Raw genomic sequence first — 22,058 nt, forward strand, 5'->3', positions numbered from 1 at the left:
TAAAAATGAGTAATTCTCAAATTCAGTAGCTAGTACTCTGATCATTTGCCCTTACCTTGTCCTTTCTGCTCGAGCATAGCCATTCACAAAACTTTTGGAGGGGTTCATTTGTTGCTATGGCATTGGATGTTGCTTAAAATTCAAATTGAAAATTCTGTTTCCATTTCAGCCTCTGTAATGACGAGATGAGCCTCACTGAAGAAAAGCATGTATAAATGTCAAACACTTGACAATCCTTCCCTCTTCAAATACGCATATATTACGGTAAAGTAACTATCTTTATACGCACTCATACAGACACACACACACCACTTTCACATATAATAAAATATGGTGAAAGTTTTTCTGTATCTCTTGAGTTTGTAGTTTTTCTAAGTACTTTACTGTACCACAGAAACATTATATGGGAGTAGCATACAGTATGACACAGAGATTAAGACAACATATATTTCATGGCTTTTCATTTTTGCTGGATTAAACCCAGTCACTATGAGTTTGCTTGTTCCATACAGTTACACCAATCCTTTTTTTCTTCTGTCCAAGAAATAACAGCAGTGCCTCGTGACATGAAATAGACTTCAAATCCCTTTTCTTTATCTTTTAAAGATGAGTTCCACAATTCTTGGGGGTCAAGATTTGTCTCTTTTTTTTAGTGTGCATGCAAGTCTACATGAAGGGTATGCTGTAGGAATCCAAAGAGCTATAGCACAGAGTTGTCTGATGTAAAGAAAAAATAAAAATCACAATTAGCATGTTTTTACAAGATGGAACATTTAAGTGTGCGGTACTTTCATTATCATTATTTCATATCATTATTATCTTTTTTTGTTCATTGTCTTTTTCACTCCCTGTTTTCCAAGAGTTTTAATCCACTGTAAAGTTTTTCAGGAGCACCGTCTGAATTTAATGAGTTTTTGGAAAGCTTGTTTGAACTCATCGTTGAATACGGTGTAAATGACAGGATTGATGAGGGAGTTCAGGTATCCCAGCCAGGTGAATATATCAAAAAGCACTGGATCAAACCAGCACTCTTTACATATGGCCATGACGAGCGTGCCGACAAAGAATGGGAGCCAACAGACAATGAACGCGCCCAAGATGATGCCCAATGTCTTGGTCGCTTTCCTCTCCCGAGCTGCACACAGACGTTTCCTTTCCAGCACGCTGTCTGCCAGCTTCACTTTCACACTATTCATGAACAGAGGCGATCCTCCCCCTCCCCCTCCACCTCCTGCATTGCCAGAGTGTAGGTGTGCTTCCTGGTTGGAGGCAGAATTAAGAGAACAGAGAGAGGAGCCTGCAGAGGTCTGGATGAGCTGTGCTGTGGTGAAGCGTTTCCCCGAGGATGATGGCGTCTTAAAGATGCGGGAGCGGGCGGCAACATAGATCCGTCCATAGAGGATGATGAGAAGCACCGTGGGAACGTAGAAGGCGCCGAAGGTGGAGTATAGGGTGTAAGAGATCTGATCTGTATTCACCAAGCACTCTGTAAGCTCCTCGTGGGCTTTGGCCTGACGCCAGAAAAGTGGAGGCATGGAAATTGATATGGAGATCACCCACACCACCCCAACCATGATCCCTGCCCGGCGCATGGTGCGGCGTTTTGAGTACTCCAGCGCATCTGTGATGGCCCAGTAGCGGTCCAGTGCGATCACACACAGGTGCAAGATGGAGGCCGTGCAGAAGGTGATGTCAGACGACAGCCAGATGTCACAAACAATCTGCCCGAACGACCAGGTCTTGCTGACGGTGTATACGATGCTAATTGGCATGACTAAAATAGACACCAGCAGGTCTGTGACGGCGAGGGAGCCGATCAGGAAGTTGGCAGGTGTGTGGAGCTTCCTGGTCAGAAAGATGGTGGCGATGACGAAGGCGTTTGAAAGGACAGTAGCCAGCGTGACGAGAGCTAACAGTGCAGACAGGGAGATCTGGAGGCCAAGCAGCGTGGTCTCGCTCCAGGGTGGAGTTGTAGTGGTATCAGGAATCTCTGTGATGTTGCTGGTAAAGTTATCTAGTGAGATATTATCTAACTCCATCTCGCCTCTGCTCCTTTTAAACCTTCTTTTCTCTAAGGTTTAGACCAGCCTCATCACTGCTATCCAAAACTGCACATGGATCAGTTCAGGCATGGCACCGAGGACAGGCTGTACAGTGGCTTGGTCCTAGAAAAAAATCTCATTTCTCCTCATTTCCCATCCCTTCTGTTGCAGTGCAATATCAGCAAAAATTCCATAATTACTACTAAACTAATGCTCCTGTAATTGATGGCAGCTAATTTGTCCATTTCGCTTTACATTATTATATATTATTGATTTGCCTCACTGGTGTAGCTGCAGGAGAAATGATTGCTGATTTGTATTCAGCTCCTGTCAGACAGCCACTTCTTTTCTCTCTTCCCAGTGCTCTTATCTCATCTCCAACCAGCAGCCAGCCAGCCAGCACCCTCAGACCAAGCCTTCCTACCTATCAAATGCTTTAATGGGCTGCTCCTTTTCAATAAAGCTAAGCGGGGAGCTGCATGTAGGAAGACGATGTCGACAGATATACTTGTTGTCTCTCTCTTATCTATTCCCAAATCCACGTGAAGCCTTCTAAATTGAGGTTTGTACAGAACCTTGGCTGTGCCTTTTGTCTTTGATGATGCTGGAAAGCCACAACATTACAGTTTACATGATATGCATCAAACCAAGATGAGGAGAAATTCTAGTTATCCAGTCCGCTTGTAGGTAATTATGCAAAATCCATGTTGGTTTTGGCAGTTACGTTGAAATTTGCTCATTTTTGTGATCAGCAAAGCTTTTTTTTCAGGTCCCTAGTGTAAAATGCTTGTGTGTTAGCGTCTCCTCTACACAGCACTGTCTGCAAGATACACTTTCAGTTGCAGTGTCCATATGGCTGCGAAGGTTTTGTCGGACTTTCATGAAGCATCCTTTGCAGCATGTTCATCCTAGGTGAGACAAATGGGAGGAGAAAAAGAGAAGGAAGATTAGTTATATTCAACTTTACCATCATTCCCTCCCCCATAACGTACACATGCATACATAAACAAACCACCTACATGACAAGGTCTACGCGTACAGGGCAATCAATGCACAAATATAACCCCGTAAAATCAACCTCGACCTGTAAATGGAGCATTATGACATGATACACCAACTTAACACCCACACACTTCCAGCTATTGTTTTGATTTATTACATTTGTTGTAAGACTGACATTGAATTCTCTAGGCGAGGTGAATATAAACCATTTCTTTTCACACTATATGAATTAATCAGAAACAGTGGTGCTTTAGAAAGGCACCAATGTACATCAATTCTCAACATAAAAGCATCTAATTCTACTAATATTATTTCAAATTATTGTGGTATTATCAAGGTTCCCTAGAGCTTTGAGATGCTGACCATGTAAATGCAACATCCCTGGTCTGAAACTGGCTGGAGGCATTTGTTATTTTTGCCATTTCCTGTGTCTTTCTCCTTTCATTTCCTATTTCTTCTGACACAAAAAAATGTAATCTCCAAAAACATAAAACACTTTCAGAAAAATGTACAGTTGGTTCACACCTTTCCATCTCTGTCTGACTCCATCCTGATGTCATTTGGATTGACAGTAAGTATATATATTTAAAAAAGCCAAAAGGCCAATTTATTAAAAAAATTGTTTTGTCTAAAGCACACAAAGCTCATAAACAGTAACCTTATTTTTTCTCACTTAGACCCTAACCCTAACCCACAGAGACTTTTGGTCTTGTGACATTTAAACTCTGCTTGCTTCACATCACTGTTAATGTAATGGTCCTCAGAAATTGGAGCACAGTGGTACAAAGAGAAACTGACTATGTTGCCTCCAGGTAAGAGTAACGAGTAGGATGGTGAGCAGACTTACTTTCAAGTACAATAAAAGAGACAGGAACTGAAATGTGGAAATGTGGTATTATGTCCCAGTGGGGATGAGGACTTCAAATGACTGTTAATCATAACAGAAGGCATTTCCTCCCCCAAGCTTCTCATCTATATCTATGGTTTGCAATAATGTATTATTTAAGAGCAGCAGTGTGGATCCTGACCACTTATAATTCAGAGGAAATGGAAAAATGTACATTAAGTGTTTTCTTAGGACTCATACGTTATGACTGTTGTCGCAACATACAAACCTCTTGTCACTGTATCACAACCCACAGAGCAAATACTGCTGAAACTTCAAATATACACCTTAATGAACTTTGTGACAAATGGTAAATGCTTTACTAAAATGTAGTTTTTTGTAAATGTTATACACATGTGGATTGTAAAATGTTCTGCCTTACAACAGTCAAAGTGACTGAAGTGTTTACAAGACATCCATTTTGCATAATTATAAATAATAGGAAAGGATTAGGGATAGAAATATACAAAATTTGTTTATTGGAACAAGGTCTGTATAGCCCAATTGTTAATTATCTTCTTAGGAGTATTTTGTATTTCACACATCAATAAGCTATGAAGTGATGTTAGAAAATTAAGGAACAAAGCTGCAGAAAAACAAACAACGGTGTTCGGTACAGTAATTGCTAATGTTTGCCTTTTCAGAGTTAACACATCCTTCTGCCGGCACATTATGAGTGTCAAGACTGATTTCCGAGCGTGTGTTTGTCCCTGATACAACTCAAGTGTTGATTGGCAGTTGCGCTCTTGAGAGGGATTATTGTGCTTCGGCTGTGACAATAAATAGGCATATTAAATGGGAGATGAAAACAACCTTGTCTGTTAACTGCATGATCACATTCATTTACAGACTCTCAGGTGAGCAGTGAACATTTTTATGAACCAAAATCAATATTGATCAGTTTGGACCCCTGTGTGTTCTGTATGGGCAATGTTTGCACCCAGTAGGGATGATTTTGGAAAACAGTGCCGGTGGAATTTGTTTTCGGTACAGTATGTTTAAGCTCTACATCACGTGCATACAGACAACAACAAACAGACATTACACTTCACAACATGTAACAATACAAAATACAGTGGGTAAATGACCATGCGTAGTGTATGAGAAGGCAACTAAACTAAAGAGTTTAGTTTAGTTGCCTAAAGAGTTCAGAGTCCTGATGGCTATGGGGAAGAAGCTATTTGTGAAGCGTTTGGTCTTGGTGGAGATTGACCTGTAACGCCTCCCTGCGGGAAGGAGCTGGAAGACGTGGTGAGCAGGATGTGAGGGGTCGGAGATGATTTTCTTTGCTCGCTTTACAGTCCGATGTGTATAGAGGGAATCGACTGAGGGCAGTGGTTTTCCTATGATCTTGGATGCTTTGTTGACAGTCCGCTGTAGTTTTTTCTTTGTTTGGCTGTCCGTGATCGATGATGTAATAATGGACTCGATGATAGCGGAGTAGAACAGAACAAGGAGTTGATGCTTGATCCGGTATTTTTTAAGCTGCATGAGAAAGTAAAGTCTTTGTTGAGCTCTTGCAATGATGTATTCAGTGTTAGTTGTCCACTTCAGGTTATTGCTAATGTGTGTTCCTAGGAATTTAAAGGAGTCAGTGATGGTGATTGGGCTGCCGTTTATTTGTATGGGTGTTTTGGGAAATGGCCTACGTCTAAAGTCAAAAATGAGTCGCTGGGTTTTGGCTATGTTGACCCTGGAGGTCATTATTTGAACACCAAGTGACAGCTTGGTCCACCTCCATGCAATACTTGGTTTCATCATTGTCTGAGATGAGGCCTACAATGGTTGTGTCGTCCGCATACTTTAGAGAACACAGCCCTGAGGAGCTCCTGTACTGAGGGTGAGAGGGTGTGAAGTTATGTTATTAACTTTCACCCTCTGTGATCTATTTCACAGGAAGTTCCTTATCCAGTGGCATATGGCTGGGTCAATGTTCATGTCCAAGAGTGTAGAGAGTAAAGAGTTTAAATGGGATAATAGTGTTAAAGGTGGAACTAAAGTCTATGCACAAGATGTGTGTGTAGGTGTTTGGTGATTCCATGTGTTGCAGGGTATGATGGAGTGCTATGCTGATTGCATCCTAGGTAGGCAACCAAAAATGAGATGTCATTAGTTTTGCAGGTATTTGGTCACAAACCAAAGTACTGGACAAAATATAATTTTGACCTGATGATGGCTTTAGATGACAAGTTAAGGGATCACCAAAGTTATTATAATTCATCCTGAGGGGGATATGAATGTGTGTAGCCAATTTCAAGGCAATCCATCTTACTGTTGCTGACACATTTCACCCAAAACCACAAACGTCAACCTCACGGTGGTGCGAGTCGGAGGATCACCAACTACAGAAATGATCATGTGGGAAACATGATCTGTTTAGGTCCTATCGCAAATAAACTATATAAGGATAAAAAATATATTATATTGCTTGGTTGCCCAATACACTGCAAGGCCCAGAGTACTGCAGATTTTATAACAGCTAACAGGGAAATATATAAACCTTGGATAATCACTTGACATGCTCTTAACTTAATAATAAGATAGAAAATCATATATATAAGCATATGTTTTGCCTCTGCTTTGTCCTGCATCATGACATTCACGTCGACTACTGGCTGCCCTCCATCAAAGACAAACTTGGATATTATATTCATTCATTACACACAGACTGATATATTTCAAATGTTTATTTCATTTAATTGTGATGATTAAAACTGACAACTAATGAAAATCCTAAATTCAGTATCTCCGAAAATCTGAATATTACTTAAGACCAATACAAAAAAAAGGATTTTTAGTAATGTTGGTATGTATGTATGAACATGAAAAGTATGAGCATGTACAGCACTCAATACTTAGTTGGGGCTCCTTTTGCCTGAATTACTGCAGCAATGCGGCGTGGCATGGAGTCGATCAGTCTGTGGCACTGCTCAGGTGTTATGAGAGCCCAGGTTACTCTGATAGTGGCCTTCAGCTCTTCTGCATTGTTGGGTCTGGCGAATCGCATCTTCCTCTTCACAATACCCCATAGATTTTCTATAGGGTTAAGGTCAGGCGAGTTTGCCGGCCAATTAAGAACAGGGATACCCATGGTCCTTAAACCAGGTACTGGTAACTTTGTCACTGTGTGCAGGTGCCAAGTCCTGTTGGAAAATGAAATCTCCATCTCCATAAAGTTGTTCATCAGCAGGAAGCATGAAGTGCTCTAAAACTTCCTGGTAGACGGCTGCATTGACCTTGGACCTCAAAAAACACAGTGGACCAACACCAGCAGATGACATGGCTGAGTGATGGCCATCACTGACTGTGGAAACTTTACACTGGACTTGGATTCTGTGCCTCTCCTCTCTTCCTCCAGACTCTGGGACCTTGATTTCCAAAGGAAATGCAAAATTTACTTTCATCAGAGAACATAACTTTGGACCACTCAGCAGCAGTCCAGTTCATTTTGTCTTTAGCCCAGGCTAGACGCTCCAGCTGCAGTCCACTCTTTGTGAATCTCCCCCACATTTTTGAATGGGTTTTGTTTCACAATCCTCTCCAGGGTGGCGGTTATCCCTATTGCTTTTTCACTTTTTTCTACCACATCTTTTCCTTCCCTTCGCCTCGCTATTAATGTGCCTGGACACAGAGCTCTGTGAACAGCCAGCCTTTTTAGCAGTGACCTTTTGTGTCTTGCCCTCCTTGTGCAAGGTGCCAATGGTTGTCTTTTGGACAGCTGTCAAGTCAGCAGTCTTCCCCATGATTGTGACTACAGAACTAGACTGAGAGACCATTTAAAGGCCTTTGCAGGTGTTTTGAGTTAATTGGCTGATTAGAGTGTGGCACCAGGTGTCTTCAATATTGAACCTTTTCACAATATTCTAATTTTCTGAGATACTGATTTGGGGGTTTTCATTAGTTGTCAGTTATAATCATCAAAATTTAAAGGAATGAACACTTGAAATATATCAGTCTGAGTGGAATGAATGTATAAATTATACAAGTTTCACTTTTTGAATGGAATTACTGAAATAAATCTACTTTTTGATGATATTCTAATTATATGACCAGCACCTGTATAGGTTTAATATTAAGAACCGTTGATGATTAGGCTGAGGTTTGAGCTCGCTGTAAAGTCCAATATGCTAGGAATAAGTGTTTTTTTTATTTATGCTGTTCATTTTTTAATTACGTGTAATTCTTCTGCATTTACATTCTGTGTATTGTTTATTGTGGAGTGGTCAAGGAACTATGCAAAATAAAATAACAATGTAGCTTTTACTAAAAATATGTTGTCTGATTTTTAACACTAAAATAAAATAAAGTCAATCAGAAATACTTCGTTGATATCCAAATATGTTACTACAGGGCCCAGGATGTGTCATTAACATATACATATCTCTGTCCAAGATCTAAATAAAAACCATATTAAATCCAGTCAATCCATAGTGAGTGTGTAAGGCATAGTATGAATTCAAGAGCACAAATTTTTCTCTCAGACCAGGATATCCTCATTTTAGGTCCCAACTATGAGTCATGCCAGAGGAAACATGCCACTTTAAGAATCCTCAGTACAATTCTATTGGGAGAGCCCGTAACGTCAAAGATGGCGGTTATCCCACGCCTCCCGCTAGAAAGCAAATCGTCTGCTTTTAACTGCCTTGTCGGGAAACGTATTTCAGCCAGTAGCATGCATCACTACTACCGTGTATGTATTGTAGAAGTAAAACCTGTGGGGAAAAATCTTAGTTTTGAAGGAAAAGATAACTGTTTCTAGTTATGAATGTTGCATGAACTGTATATTCCAAGAAGAAAACATCATGTGCAGATGTATAAGAGATCACTGTAACTGACGGGTGAAGCATCACACAGCAAGACTACCTCACAGTGACGCTTCACTTCATCAGTGAAGAAGAAACTGATAAGCGTAGTGCTCAGTCCTAGTGTTGTAATATTGAATGGACCACACAGTGAGCTAAGTAAGATAACTCCCTCTCACACACGCAGCATGTTTGATAGATGGCTGAATAGGTTATCTGTTTACACATCACACAAGTCAAGGACACGGCTTATCTCCTGGGGGTCTGGTTTACAGCACAATGAGGTAATGAGGTCCATAATGAATGAACAAGAGGAAAAGAGTTTCAATCAAGAACAGGCCATGCCTAAATTGGGCTGTATACTGCTTGTTTGAAATATATTAGCTACTACATCTGGCTTTGAAATTGAAGATCTAATACAGAGAGGCATGGCTTAGTACAAAGAGGTGAGACGTGATACAATAGAAATCCCAAGATCACAAATAAAGTACAACAAATTTGTTCGTGGGGGTCTGACGAAGAGCAGAACTGACCTGTCCAGTTGTAACATTGCATCACACCTCAATCAGTACAAATCCAGTTCATTCCTTTTAGGCTTGGGCCAAATCCAAGCAGATACTGCAGTGTGTGCAGCAGCCTGTTTGTTGATCTGGGTGAAGTGGTAATACCCTCTGAACCTGGGAGGCCTGCAAACACCGCATGGCCCCACTGGAGATAGGCTAATTGATTTAGCTCAGAGGGGGGAGAGCCATCGCTACCTCCGCTGTCAGCTAATGTCTGGTGTTTACTCAAGCATGCTGTAAACGGTAGGTGAGCAAGGATGTACTGTGCATGTGTTTGGGTGGGGGAATGAAGTTTACATCGCTGGAGAGAAAGGTAGGGGTCGGTGACTGGGCAAACGAAAGAATGAGTCAGGGTATCTCTTGTGTTACAGTTTTACAAAGAATCACGCTGTGAACCATTTTGTAACCTGTAAAGCTACAAACAAGGACATTATTTCCACTGGGAACATGCCCCCCTCTAATTTTGTCCCACTCACTTTTACTGTTTCTGATTTTCTTAATAAATTATCTCTTTTACTGTCCTGCAACAGTCCAGATAACAAAAGATCTGAGTTGATATTGTTAGCCTACCACATGCTCAAAGCAATAAGCATAATGACCTGCAGTGAGTGGTGCAAGCACTTAGTTGACTTTTATTACCCTCGATTTCACCTCTCAGGCTACTCAAGGCTGCTCTATCTTATTGGTGGACATTGTATGCAACCTAAAAAGAAATGCCTGCTAAACAAGGCTTAAAAAGGTTAAAAAATGATTTACAGTTAGCATTCTCCTAAAAAGATGCTAGAATTGAACATCACTCATGCTTCTATAGCAAAGATGCAAATACATAATCTTAGTAATTATGATCTATAGGAAACTAAACATAATTTTAAGTGGGCTTAGTGTGTTAACAATCCAGTCACCACTTCAGAAACCTAACATTTGCCCCTGGTTTCAAACAATAATCATTGTGCTTTGTCTCATTTTGCATAAAATTGCAGTTGGTATGCAGTCTGACATGCTGTTGTTTGATTTAGCAACAGAATTTCCACAATGTAGTTTGGTTAGCACCATGCGCCAACACTGAATTATAGATAGTTAGGACTGCATCATGTGTGGGAAAATGCAACTATAAAATATAGATTAGCAGGAATGTTTGAACAGTCAACGTGACTTTAGAATTGATATCTGTCAGTACAGCCTAAAGGTTAAAGAACATATAATCGAAACAGACAGTAGGGAGATGGAGTCCATGCCTATAAAATCAGATTCAACAACAGCAATACCAGCGTGCTTTGCAGAATAATAGAAACACGTTTCGTGAATGGCTGGAACGTATGGGTAGCAGCATGCTGGGATGTCGCGCTGCAATTCAGGAAATAGCACATTAAATCATATTATTTCTCAAGGGTTTATCTTATCTCTGTTGTTTGCAGGTGCCTGGCAGCGTGAAGACTGTTTCTCTCAAGCTGTGTGGGCTGTCCGTGTGCATAAGCATGCACATGTACAAGCACACATACATGCATCATCTGCACCACCTTCCAACCATCCACCTACACACACACACACACACACACACACACATAATTAATCCTCACAGGAACTGGCACTGGAGCACAGTGAAGGGGCTTCACAGGTTCATGTTGATTTACGGTGACTGATTTCCGTGCTAGCAAATGAATTGTAGATAGTCTGTAAGGGAGCTCAAGTTCACCAGCGATGCAGTGTCAGTGGTCTGTTCAAACCTCTGGGTACAAATCTCATGACTCATTATAGAGGCCGGGAAGACTAATCTCAGCTCCATTGTAAGCCGATAAGAGAGGGAGCAGATTGTTGAAAAGGAGACAATTCAGCATCTTAGCAGGAAAGTTACTATTTTTCTGTTAATGAAACCCCCTCCTAATGTAGGGTTAGGGTTGTAGCAGCATGTTAAAACTGTTTCAAATGCAGCTCTTCACATATTTTCCCTGTATCTATTTCTGCCTAAAATAAACTTTTTCAAAGCCTCCTACTGCAGAGACAACCTTCCCACCAATGTCTTTGCACTCTACAGTAAAATACTCCTCACTATATGTACATGACCCTTAGAAAGTGGAACAGGTCCAGTGCAAATCTAGGACACCTGAGAGGCCCTTTGTTGAGACTGGGCCTGGGATGAGCTGATGCAGAGTTTATCTGTCATAGCCAACTATGTGCAAATGTGTGTATGTGTTCGGAGGAGACAGATCGAAACAGACAGGACAAATGTGTTGTGAGAGTTTATTTTTCCAATCCTCACAGGATTCTTTCAAGACTGTAAGCTGCCTATGCAGCTATGCAAAAATGTCAAGGGTCATTTGGAGTTATTACTTCATAAATGATAATGATTCCACATTATTTTCCACCGGCATGGGTGCTGCAAAATAAGTGGGTATGAATTGCATTGCAAATTTTCCGTAAAAGTTGTTTAGTTTAGTTTAGTTCAGGCTACAGTTTCCTACAAGAAATGCAACTCAGAGTGGTGGCTGGTTACATGACTGAGGTAATTAGCCATTCACAAATGTTGAAATCTGGGGCATTTGCCAGAAATACACCACTTTTAAAAAATCACTTAATGTTGTTCTTCGCAACCATACATGTCCATCACAACTAAAAACATTATATTTATCCACCATGTTTGAGAAATCCACTGGCAAGGACACAGTCATGTACAGTCACTGCTCTCCTGCCAACAAAGTATTTTTGTATGAAGACACAGAGTGAAGACTGGTGAGAACAGGCAGTGCTGTAGGGACTTCAGTGATGTATGGTGGAGACAGACTTAAGAATAGCCTTGGGTGCTCCACTGTGTCTGGTACATGGAAGTTTGTGTACTTGGTACAAACCATTCAGAGGATTGATAAGATCCTGTACACAACACCTTATTAACCAACACTGAACATGCCCTGACGTGAATCAGAAACTAGACTTTGCATATCTCTCCACCCACTTTCAGATGAGTAGGGATTTAATAAACCCCAAAGGGTAGAGCCTGAAGCATACGATTGGCCATCTTGAAGATAACTGACTAAGGTAAAAAATTAGCCACGACACCTGTGGTTCCTGTGCACAGGAAATACGTTTTGAGATGTTTTTGTGAGAAATAAACCAAAGAAGACGCAACGTGTGTGACACAATGCAAACTACTATAAAGAGAAAGAACTAATGAGTGTAAATAAATTTAATGGCTAAAGGAGATTTCTGTCTTCACTGTTTAAAGTGTAATGTTGTAGTTTCAGTGCATCACTGCCTCAAAGCCTAAATATGATTTAAACGACAATAACATTAATAGAAGGGCCTGCTCACAAAAGCCACACAGTGTCTGAAACACTGTGCAGGGATAAAAACAAACAATTCAGTGCTACAGCAGTGAGATGAATCAGTTTTGTAAAAATCTTATAGAAGGAACATACTCTGGACATGATGGGGATTGACCAACAATATCAATATATCTAAATTTGATATGTATAAGTGAAGAAGCTCTGCAGTTGAAATTCATATGAACAGATTATGATGAACAGGAAGGCGTTTATCTTTATCTCCTGTGTTTGAGTGTGTACTGTATGAGTCATAAAAGTGAAGGGGCATTGATGCAACAGAGGTTGGGAAACAATGATCCATCCAGGAGGCAACAGCTTATAATTGCTTTGAGGATGAGAACCTCATGAAACTTCTTTACTAAGATGTGTATGGTAATTTTTTAAGGCAACAGGACGGTTAAAGGTCCAGTGTGTAATATTTAGGGGGATCTACTAACAGAAATGCAATATAATATTCACAACTGTGTTGTCCGTGGTGTATAAAGACCTTACATAATGAACCGCTGTGTTTTTATTACCTTAGAATGAGCCATTTCTATCCACATACACCACGGGTCCCCTTACATGGATGTTGCCATGTTTCTACTGTAGCCCAAACAGACAAACTTCTCTACAGTGCGCGTTTCGTGTGTAGAAGAAGGAAAAAGAAGAAGTAGTAGTAGTAGTAGTAGCTGTCGTCTGGTTTGTTAGAAGTTAGAAGAGAAGTGAAATTTGGACAAATAGACGATCACTCATATTATTTAGCACAAGACCCGACAGAACGTGTCTGCCACCGTAGCTTCTCCTCCGTGCTTGGAAAAGGAGGGGTGAGCGATGAGCAGTTGGTTGCAATCAGGTTGCAATTTCCAACCCTCACCACTAGATGCCACTAAAACTTACACACTGAACCTTTAAATGCAAATAATTCTGTGCCTGTTCATTTTCGGGCACTAAGTAGACAGTCTGGACATTTAAACCTGGCATGCAGCACATGTAAAGATGCTACAATCAGAGATGTGCTCAAAAAGTGGCAATAATGACGCTACTTAACTGATCCTGAGAAGCACTCTTTTTAGGATTTTCCATATAACTGTCATTTTAAAGACAATGTTAAGGGTAAACAGATTCATTATTTTTAAATTAAAAAGGGCTCAAAGTAAAGGTGGCCAGAAAGTTTTTTTTAATTATGGACTAAATTGTTGTGACCAACATACACTTTATTTATTTGCACTGTAACTACACTGAAACGGCATTGAGTGTCTGTTGTTTTGTTTTATTTTATTTTCCTCTTCGTTGTGATTGTTTTTCTTATGCAGTGCTATACCTTATGTAAAGCTCTTTGAAAAGCCTTTGTGTTTGAAACGAGCTATGCAAATTAACTTCTTTCTGACATCAAAATATGTTCAAAAAGGTTTCATTAATAAATGTGATCATTCTTATTATAAGATCAGTCAAAAATATTAAAATTTTTCGGTATCATGTTAACTTCAAATTCAATCAGATTAAGGCATTATTATTTTGGTCAAATGTTTTGTTCCACTGTGGAGAGAGTCAGACTGTCTATACATGACTTGTAAGGCAGGTCTCGACCACTCAGTGACTTTTGTTTGTGCCCAATCTGAGAACAACGATTCAGCCTGTGGTAAACGACAGCGACAGCCGATGGGTTCTGAGACTGCATCTCAGCGAGTGCATTTTGCATCTTTTGCTCTCCGTTTACGTGCATGCAACCAAACTGCTTAAACACGATTAGATACTACCCGGACTACAAATGGAAACAAGAACTCTCCAGATACAAAAATCTTGTCCCTTGCCTACAGATTTTGCATTCATATGCAGATATCTATATATAACGATTAATTCGTACCTAACAGGAAATTCTAAGTACGAGAAAATTGGTCTTGGTCTTTACATAAAGGTACTATATCCATCATTTTTAAATTAAATGCTGCTTATATTATTTATTTACTCCATTCTCTGAGGAAGCCAAAACACATGTACTTACCGAAATGTTTGTATTATAACAAAAGAGCTCCTGGGACTGGGCCGCAGTGTTTAATACTAATAATAATGCTCACTGTTACAGTACAGACACTTTTTTTGTCTGTACTGCATTTTGGTATTTTCCACTTTTGCAACATTTCTCCCTACAGGCTTTCAGTTAACAAATTGCAGACTCTTGGATAAGGCGAGACAGCTGCCTCCCTCAACTGGCTTTAAGTAATGGAAACAGCATCTTTCAAGAAGTAGTCAATCTTGAAACACTGACCACTAATAGCCTGAGTGGCAGAGCGGCTGCTGTGAGTGTGGGGAGTACAGACTTGTATAGATTCTGATACGACCCCTGCAGTCATTTTCATGGTAAGTGACAAATTGTTATGATCTATAATTACGACTTTCATCTGGAGGGCCCAATCTTTGGATTCAGTTCCAATTATATGGGCAGCCTGACCATAGATTGGTCAGAGATGGAGGCATATGAAAAATACGGCAATGAAAAAAACAAGGCTAGGAGATGTGAACAAGAGAGTGGGAATAAAAAGACAAGACCAGAAAAGGGCAAAACTGAGGAAAGCAAAAATTAGATCAAAGAAGAGAAAACAAATGTCTCTGAGGTTAAAATCATCCAGAATAAAAACAAAGCATGATTAACATTTGACTGAGACAGTACAGTGTAGTTTATTGTCCCCTCTGCTGAAATGGTGTAGAACAGGGGTTCTGAACCTTTCCAGCAGTCCGACCCCTTTCTGAAGTTGAAAATATTTCGCGACACAGACCTGTGAGTTGTGATCAAGTTTCTGCTAATATGACCGTTATTACTTAGCAGCAAACCAAAGATTACAGATTGCTGGCGCTATAATCTTTGATTAGACTGACAGGACAGCTGATTTGGTGGTGGCTTAGCAACATTAAAAAACGTTTTCGAACCTGCAAAGCGCTTTCTGTCTGATCACTGATAAAGGGATGTTACTTTGTGAGTGGAAGTCTGCTTTCTCAGTCCAATCCCTCATGAATAATCCTGCCTGTAAATCAGATGGGATTACAACTGATACGGTCTCAATTTTCTGGAATGCTTTAATTCTAGTGTAAAGAGAAAAGTTAGCAGCATAAACAGCACCAGAGGATTTGATGAGACCATTGAAACATGCCATGAAACACAGATTGGGTTGGTTGGACTAGGCAATATGTGCATCTATGTGCACATTCACATGTGTCTGCACATTGTCTATATTATTCCAGTATACTATAAAGAACCAAGTGAGAATAGAAAACCTTAACAATGCACATGAAAGTCAACATGTTACAAGGCTTACATTGGATGTTTGGGGCAGATGAATAGAAGTATTAGGAGTAAAGTAAAGGACCTGATCTGATCTCAGTCATTGATGGTGCAGTCTTTGGTAAAAATGCGTGTCTATTTGGTGATTATCAAGCTCCCTTCAGCCTGGTGTTTTGTACAGTGCGGAGTTTCGGACAAAACAAGGACTTCTAAATTGTGATTGAAATTTTCTGACATTTTATAGACCAAACAATTCATTTTTTCATTGAGAAAATAATCTTAATTGATAATGTAAATAATCATTACCTGCAGCCCTAGTTTAAATACATTGCCTTTGCTGTGCGATATTTTCCCTCTTGCTTCATAAGCTTGATCTATTTTAATAAAAATGTCACTGTCTCTGACCGCTCTCACTTCAGGTGGGTGCCTTTACTATAAAACCCTACAAAAACCAAACAAACTGCATGTTGATGGGGATTGACCAACAACATCACGGGCAGCTGGACTGTTGTAATCTCTAAACTCTCTTGGCTAACTCTGTTGCAGCGTTTCTTTCCTTCTGCATTTCTTGCTTCCTCATAATTTTTTCACATATGTTCTTTTCTATTTGTCTGTTACGAGGCCTACTACTCATTTAACCCCTGGCTTTAGCACCAACCATCCACATATTTCCATTCAGAATGACGGCAGCAGATCTTGGTCATTCTTGACTCAAATTTCAAAGTTGTCCACATAGTGATGGAGGCTGGTGGTAGGTCCACTTAATGTAGTTTCCACTCTGCCTGTTCCTGTTGCACATTCTACATCATATAAACTCATGCCTGAACAACTCTTTCAGCCCTTTTTTAAACTAGTCTCTCCTGACTTAAATGCCGGCAGGAGTTTTTTATGTTGGGGAGAAGCAGGTTATCGGTCAGGAGTCTCATGGTGCTGATGCTTGCTGTCGATTTCGATGATGGTCCTGCTTTATGTTAGCAAGTCTTTATCCTGACTTTAGTTACATGTTCACACTGCTACATGTTCATTAGTGTCTTTGTGGATCATTTAGACCTTTGCGCTGCTGTTTTTATGACTCGCAGTCAGACGCTGTGACGGTGGCTGGTTCCTGTTCTGGATTCCACAGATGATTAGTGTTATGTGATGATTATTTCTTTCACTTGCTCTTCCCGTACTGTTCACTTTGAGCCTTTGATGCCACAGCTTCCTAACCCTTATGCATGTTTACTTTATCTTGACTTGTTTACTTTATCTTACATTCATTGGAGGACACAGTTTAGAGCTTGCCAAGTGTTTGCATTTGCCTTGTATTATTACATGCATTAAAATACTGGTTTCAGTTGCAGTAGTCGTGGGAGTCATAAGTAATGTTGCACTGTGACCCGCTGTTCTGCTGTCTGATAGCTTCTCGTTAGCTCCCTCTCATGTCAGCAGTTTGGCCAATTATTGAGTATGGTGCCAGTGTTCATCTCATCCTCCTCACTGCACTTCCAGTGTCTCTTGGTCGTTATTCTAGTATTTACATTTCCACTGCACAAATATGGCTTTCTCTTATACTTTAAAGAGTTGTGACAAAGATATCTAGTCAGGCTCGGGATTTTACAGCTGAATGGTAGTCTTCTTCACAGACGCTGTCCCGCCATCTGCTCTGCCGTGATGTTGCTACTCAGCAAACTCACGTGCTGCACAGTTACTGTAAACTGAAGAGTCAGTAAGGACAAACAATGTAATAAAAACGCTGTGATAAATTAACTCAAGTGTTTTAGTGTGTTTGCAATGTTATGTCTTGTAGCAGATCCTGAAAAGGTGTCATTTTAGAGGTAGGCAGTTTACACTAAGTAGTGATAAATGCTAAAATTGTGGAATGAAGCGGTAACTCAGCTGCATACATCTGCTTCTTGTTCTCTCAGTTTCAACTCTGTCCTGCAAGTGAATTAATTGCCTCTAGGTCTTGAGTCACATTAAACTCCTGTCATGAAATGCCAGATTGAAGCAAACGTGATAAATTAGAGTGCGTGCTGTTATATCTATATCTATGTTACCGTATGAATTAACAAGATGCTTTGAGGAATGGAGGCTATATGTGTCTCATTGAAAGCCTCAACACCGACCACTATGATGTAAATGATGATTTTACAATTGACCGTTCACTAAGCCTGTCGAGCTGATGCAGTTTTCAGGGATAACGATGACAGATTTCTCACCCAAAATTCTTTTTAAACAATCTGTCTTTGGTTCAAGAGAGTGGTAGACAAAAGCAGGCATCTAAGTTTAGCTGGAGACCGTTGATTTTGACAGCTGTCACTGGCAGATTTTATTACCTAATGAAGCCAACGTTAGCTCCATGAGATGGTTGCAAATGCTGTCTCTGGCTCACTTTTTAATGTTTCAAGCTGACTTATTTTAAAGAGAAGCTTGTAAAAAAAGTCTCGGAAATATGCACTTGAGGGCTACATACATGATATTATGCTAAAAGACTGAGGCTTTCATTTCCCAGGCAAAAAGTCATCGTCACCACGACCCAGTAAGACATTGAAATTAAGAAACAGCATTGTACTACAGCATTATATGCCTGATATGGACAAATGTGAGATCAGGCTCATATTTCATTCAAACATAACTCTGTTTGGCTACTTAGCTTAGCATAAAGACAGATGTTTCACTTTTAATGTTAAAGGAGCATTATTTTTTTGCCCCACACATTTTGCGCCAAGCCCCGCCCTTCTACGCTGTGACTGGCAAGCACTTGCTTTGATGCGTGATTGGATGCTAGCTGCGCCAACTGTAGGATGATAGACACCACAGATGCACCTCACCTGTAAATTCTTGTATTCATATTCTAGTTGGTGTTTATTGCAAAAAAGGAAAGATCACTTTAAAAGTGATTAAATTGTTGTGAGTGTTGATTCTTCTCTTACAGTATTTCCCTCATCTTAAACACCCCTGACTCTCAGCATTACTCCAATTGTCCTGGCAGGGGTCTGGATTTCTAGAAAACAATATAACTGCAGGCAGAGAGAGTAATGGTGTTTTTTTTTTACCCCTATATCTTCTACATGTTAAAATATTTTATTAGACAGAACTGTTCTTCTCTGCACTCCGTGCAAACCATCAGGCATTAATTGCCTCTTCCTACATCAATTATTAAATCACAATGCTTGCCTAATGAGCTACAAATGAGTCCTCTTTGTGATATGCTCTCTTGGGCCCCAGATGAGGGGCACAAACTCCTCCATCATTGTATAAGAAAATGACATTTTCAACAATATCATAATCCAAGATTCATTGTTTCCAATTTTTTATATTCTGTGTCATTATTAAGCAGGGAGAGGGGATGGCATGATATGAATAGGGAGAGGGGTCTCTGTCATTTGAAAGACATAAAGCAAAAATGCTCTCTCTACAAAGAGGGCCTGAGGGGGGTTTCTGTAAAGCTTGAGAGCACAGAGGACAGGTCTATTTTTTTTTTCTCCAACTTGAAATAGACTTAATGCTGGGGCTGCTCACCTCTCCTCCTCACCAGCAGCTCTTAATGGCAATAGAAGCGTCTTCTCATGTTATTCAAAAAGGAAGATGATCAGACAGAAAGGGGCTGAGAAATCATGGCGATTTCTGTAATCCTTGTCCACAAACCGCCAATTACAACGTGAGGATGAAATAAAAATCATATCTATTTGCATAGTGCCAAATTACCACAACATACACGTTTTTTTTAATGTCTCCTACAAACGATATGTATGGGTTAAAACCTAAAACCAATATCACCATGTAACTCCAATCTCTTGCCCTATTTCTTTAAATAATTCAGCTGCATTTGCCACAGCGCTGGAGGTAAACACCTTCAATACAGTATATTGTCAGCATCATGGCCAGTGGCTCCCGCTCAACCGGCTTTCACAAAGCAGCATATCATTCATACATGTCAAATAAGACGCGTGGTGAAATTAAATAAGCTTTAAGACATTATTAACCCCTAACCTGCCATCAGCCTAACCCTTAAGCTGCTAACTAGGTCCAAACAGCTATACTAAGACAACAAGTCAGAGAAAAAGTCCCTCCAACCTTAATATTGAAATTATTTTCATAGATATTACGCACAATACAAGGATATTTGAGTGAACATGGATAGCTAAAGGACAGGTCTGTAAAGTTTTACAAAGCTGCAATCAGTGACCTTGAATAAATTAAATGAGTGCATTCTTTTTTAGCCTTTAAACATTATGTCCTTCCTTTGAAGTCTGCATCTTCAGCTGTTTACTCAGCACACTGGGGCTTCGTATAGGTTTTATCAACGTGGACTAAATTTTTCCTCATGTCGCTCTCTAACACCCTTAAACTCATAGAAAGCTCTTGTCACTTCCCCTTAGGGACTTAAATATTCAACTGTTTATAGTGACTTTATCATATCCTACTTTGTATCATCCACACCTACTATGGTGTCACTGAAATAGTCTGATCGGTACTTTTACAGTGCCAGCGGCAATCACAAGTGACTTTATCACTCTCTTTTGTAGGCTATCTCTTGTGTATGGGATTATTTCAGGCAGATTATTTCTCTGCAGAGCTGTTTGGTCCTTCTTTGATCTTTCTGCCTGTCGTATTTGCAAGAAAAAATTTCACACCGTATCGGCTTGGAATGTAATCTAATGCCATCTGTTCTGCGCCCTCGGATCCGTGCGTAATGGCAAAAGAAAAAATCGCAAAACTTACCATGTTTCTCCTTCCTTTTGTGAATTCCTCTCCTCTTTCTCTTTGATAAAAGCGGGCAACAAAAGCAATCAGGGAATTCCGGTGCATGTCCTTCCTTTACGCACAAACGAAATAGGGGCTGGTTACAGTCCAATGCTGCCGGCTAATAGCTTCTGTTTCTGTTGAACGACTAGAATTTATGACGACTTGAACAGTTAGTTTGAAAATGTCTTCATCCAGAGTTCAATCGCTAGAAGGTGTTAAAGGTGTAAAAAAAAACGGGGGTGTGCTCCATTTAATGTATCAAGGCGCAGCTCACCGTGTCTCCATCAGTATTAAATCCCCGAGAAGAAACACGGGGGCTTCCCGATCCTGAGGCGATCCACTCCGCTCCGGGGGAGATTACAGAGACGTCAACAAGTTGCATTCAGATCTGTGTTTCTTGGAGGTTTTGGTGGGAATGGCTAGTCTGGCAGAGTCTCCTATGCGCACCCCCACACACTGAGTAAATTTAAACGACTGCAACCACAGGCGTGTTTCCAAGTAATTCAGTGGATTTCTTTGATAGTCCTGTTACAGTACACAGATCAGAGGCTCTTAGAATCAGGTACAGGGACTGTCCAGAGGCCTCCCTTTGAAATAATGGATAATAATTGGATCTAAAGTATTTGAGTTCAGAGGTTTCTTTTCTGATTAAATCCTTCTGAGATCGTCCCAGGCTTCTTATTTTATGGCTTTAAAAAGGGATACTGCATCCAACATCAGTATTTTGAGTAACAAACACTGACCCCTGTGTGTGATCTGTCAAATGTTTGTGGTTTGCTCTGTTCACAGAGAATAGCAGTTGTGATCGGTTTGGATTTATGGCAGTAAGCTACAGTGGATATCAAGTTTTTAGAGAAACGTATGAAAGCATCCAAAGAAGCTCCTCAAACCATTGACCATTCACCATGATACACTGCTTGTGTTCTGTCAAAATCTGCACCAACAACCTTGTTCAGCTTGAGAGTAATTGCATGCATTGGTTTTATCAAAATATCTAAAGCCTCATCTCCACACACTGTTATGTTGACAACAAATTAACCAGTTTTTCTAAACAATTTGTCACTATTTAAAACAACAAATTTTGTCTTGGTTTTCTGGTTGCACAACTGCAGAATTGCTTCAAACTGTGTGAGACAAGGCTAATTTGAAGCAGCTTCGAGTTTCTGCCATTGCAGAGACAAGCGTCACTGTACTGAATTAAGTTCTCAAACGTAGGGTTACCATTTAGACATGACCTTACAAATATGCAGAATGCTGTTTGAGATTCTGTTAAACAGAACAGAACTACTTTTATTGAGCCATTAGTAAACCTTTTCTAGAACACCACTGAGTTCTAAGGATTTAAAGGAGTTACTGTGTATGTAAGATTTGGCCATCTGCAGAATTCACACAACAAACAAATTCGGTATTGTAAGAAAAAATGAAAAGCAGTTCCTCCTCCTATTTTAGTAAATTT

The 22,058-nt window shown here is 40.1% G+C and overlaps 1 protein-coding gene across 1 annotated transcript; it reads right to left on the minus strand.

Annotated features, from left to right (window-relative positions):
- Nucleotides 1–196: 196 nt before the first annotated feature.
- htr1d (5-hydroxytryptamine (serotonin) receptor 1D, G protein-coupled) lies at nucleotides 197–21,087 on the minus strand. Its single transcript, XM_038729827.1, has 2 exons — nucleotides 20,579–21,087; nucleotides 197–2,950 (listed from the first exon to the last, which is right to left on the minus strand). Exon 2 carries the CDS (start codon nucleotides 2,037–2,039, stop codon nucleotides 885–887), a length of 1,155 nt encoding a protein of 384 aa, XP_038585755.1. The 5' UTR covers nucleotides 2,040–2,950; nucleotides 20,579–21,087; the 3' UTR covers nucleotides 197–884.
- Nucleotides 21,088–22,058: the final 971 nt, after the last annotated feature.

The sequence above is a fragment of the Micropterus salmoides genome, unplaced genomic scaffold, assembly GCF_014851395.1.
Source record: "Micropterus salmoides isolate LMB-PRFRI ecotype aquatic unplaced genomic scaffold, ASM1485139v1 Ms_hic_scaffold_19, whole genome shotgun sequence".
NCBI classification, from domain to species: Eukaryota; Metazoa; Chordata; class Actinopteri; order Centrarchiformes; family Centrarchidae; genus Micropterus; species Micropterus salmoides.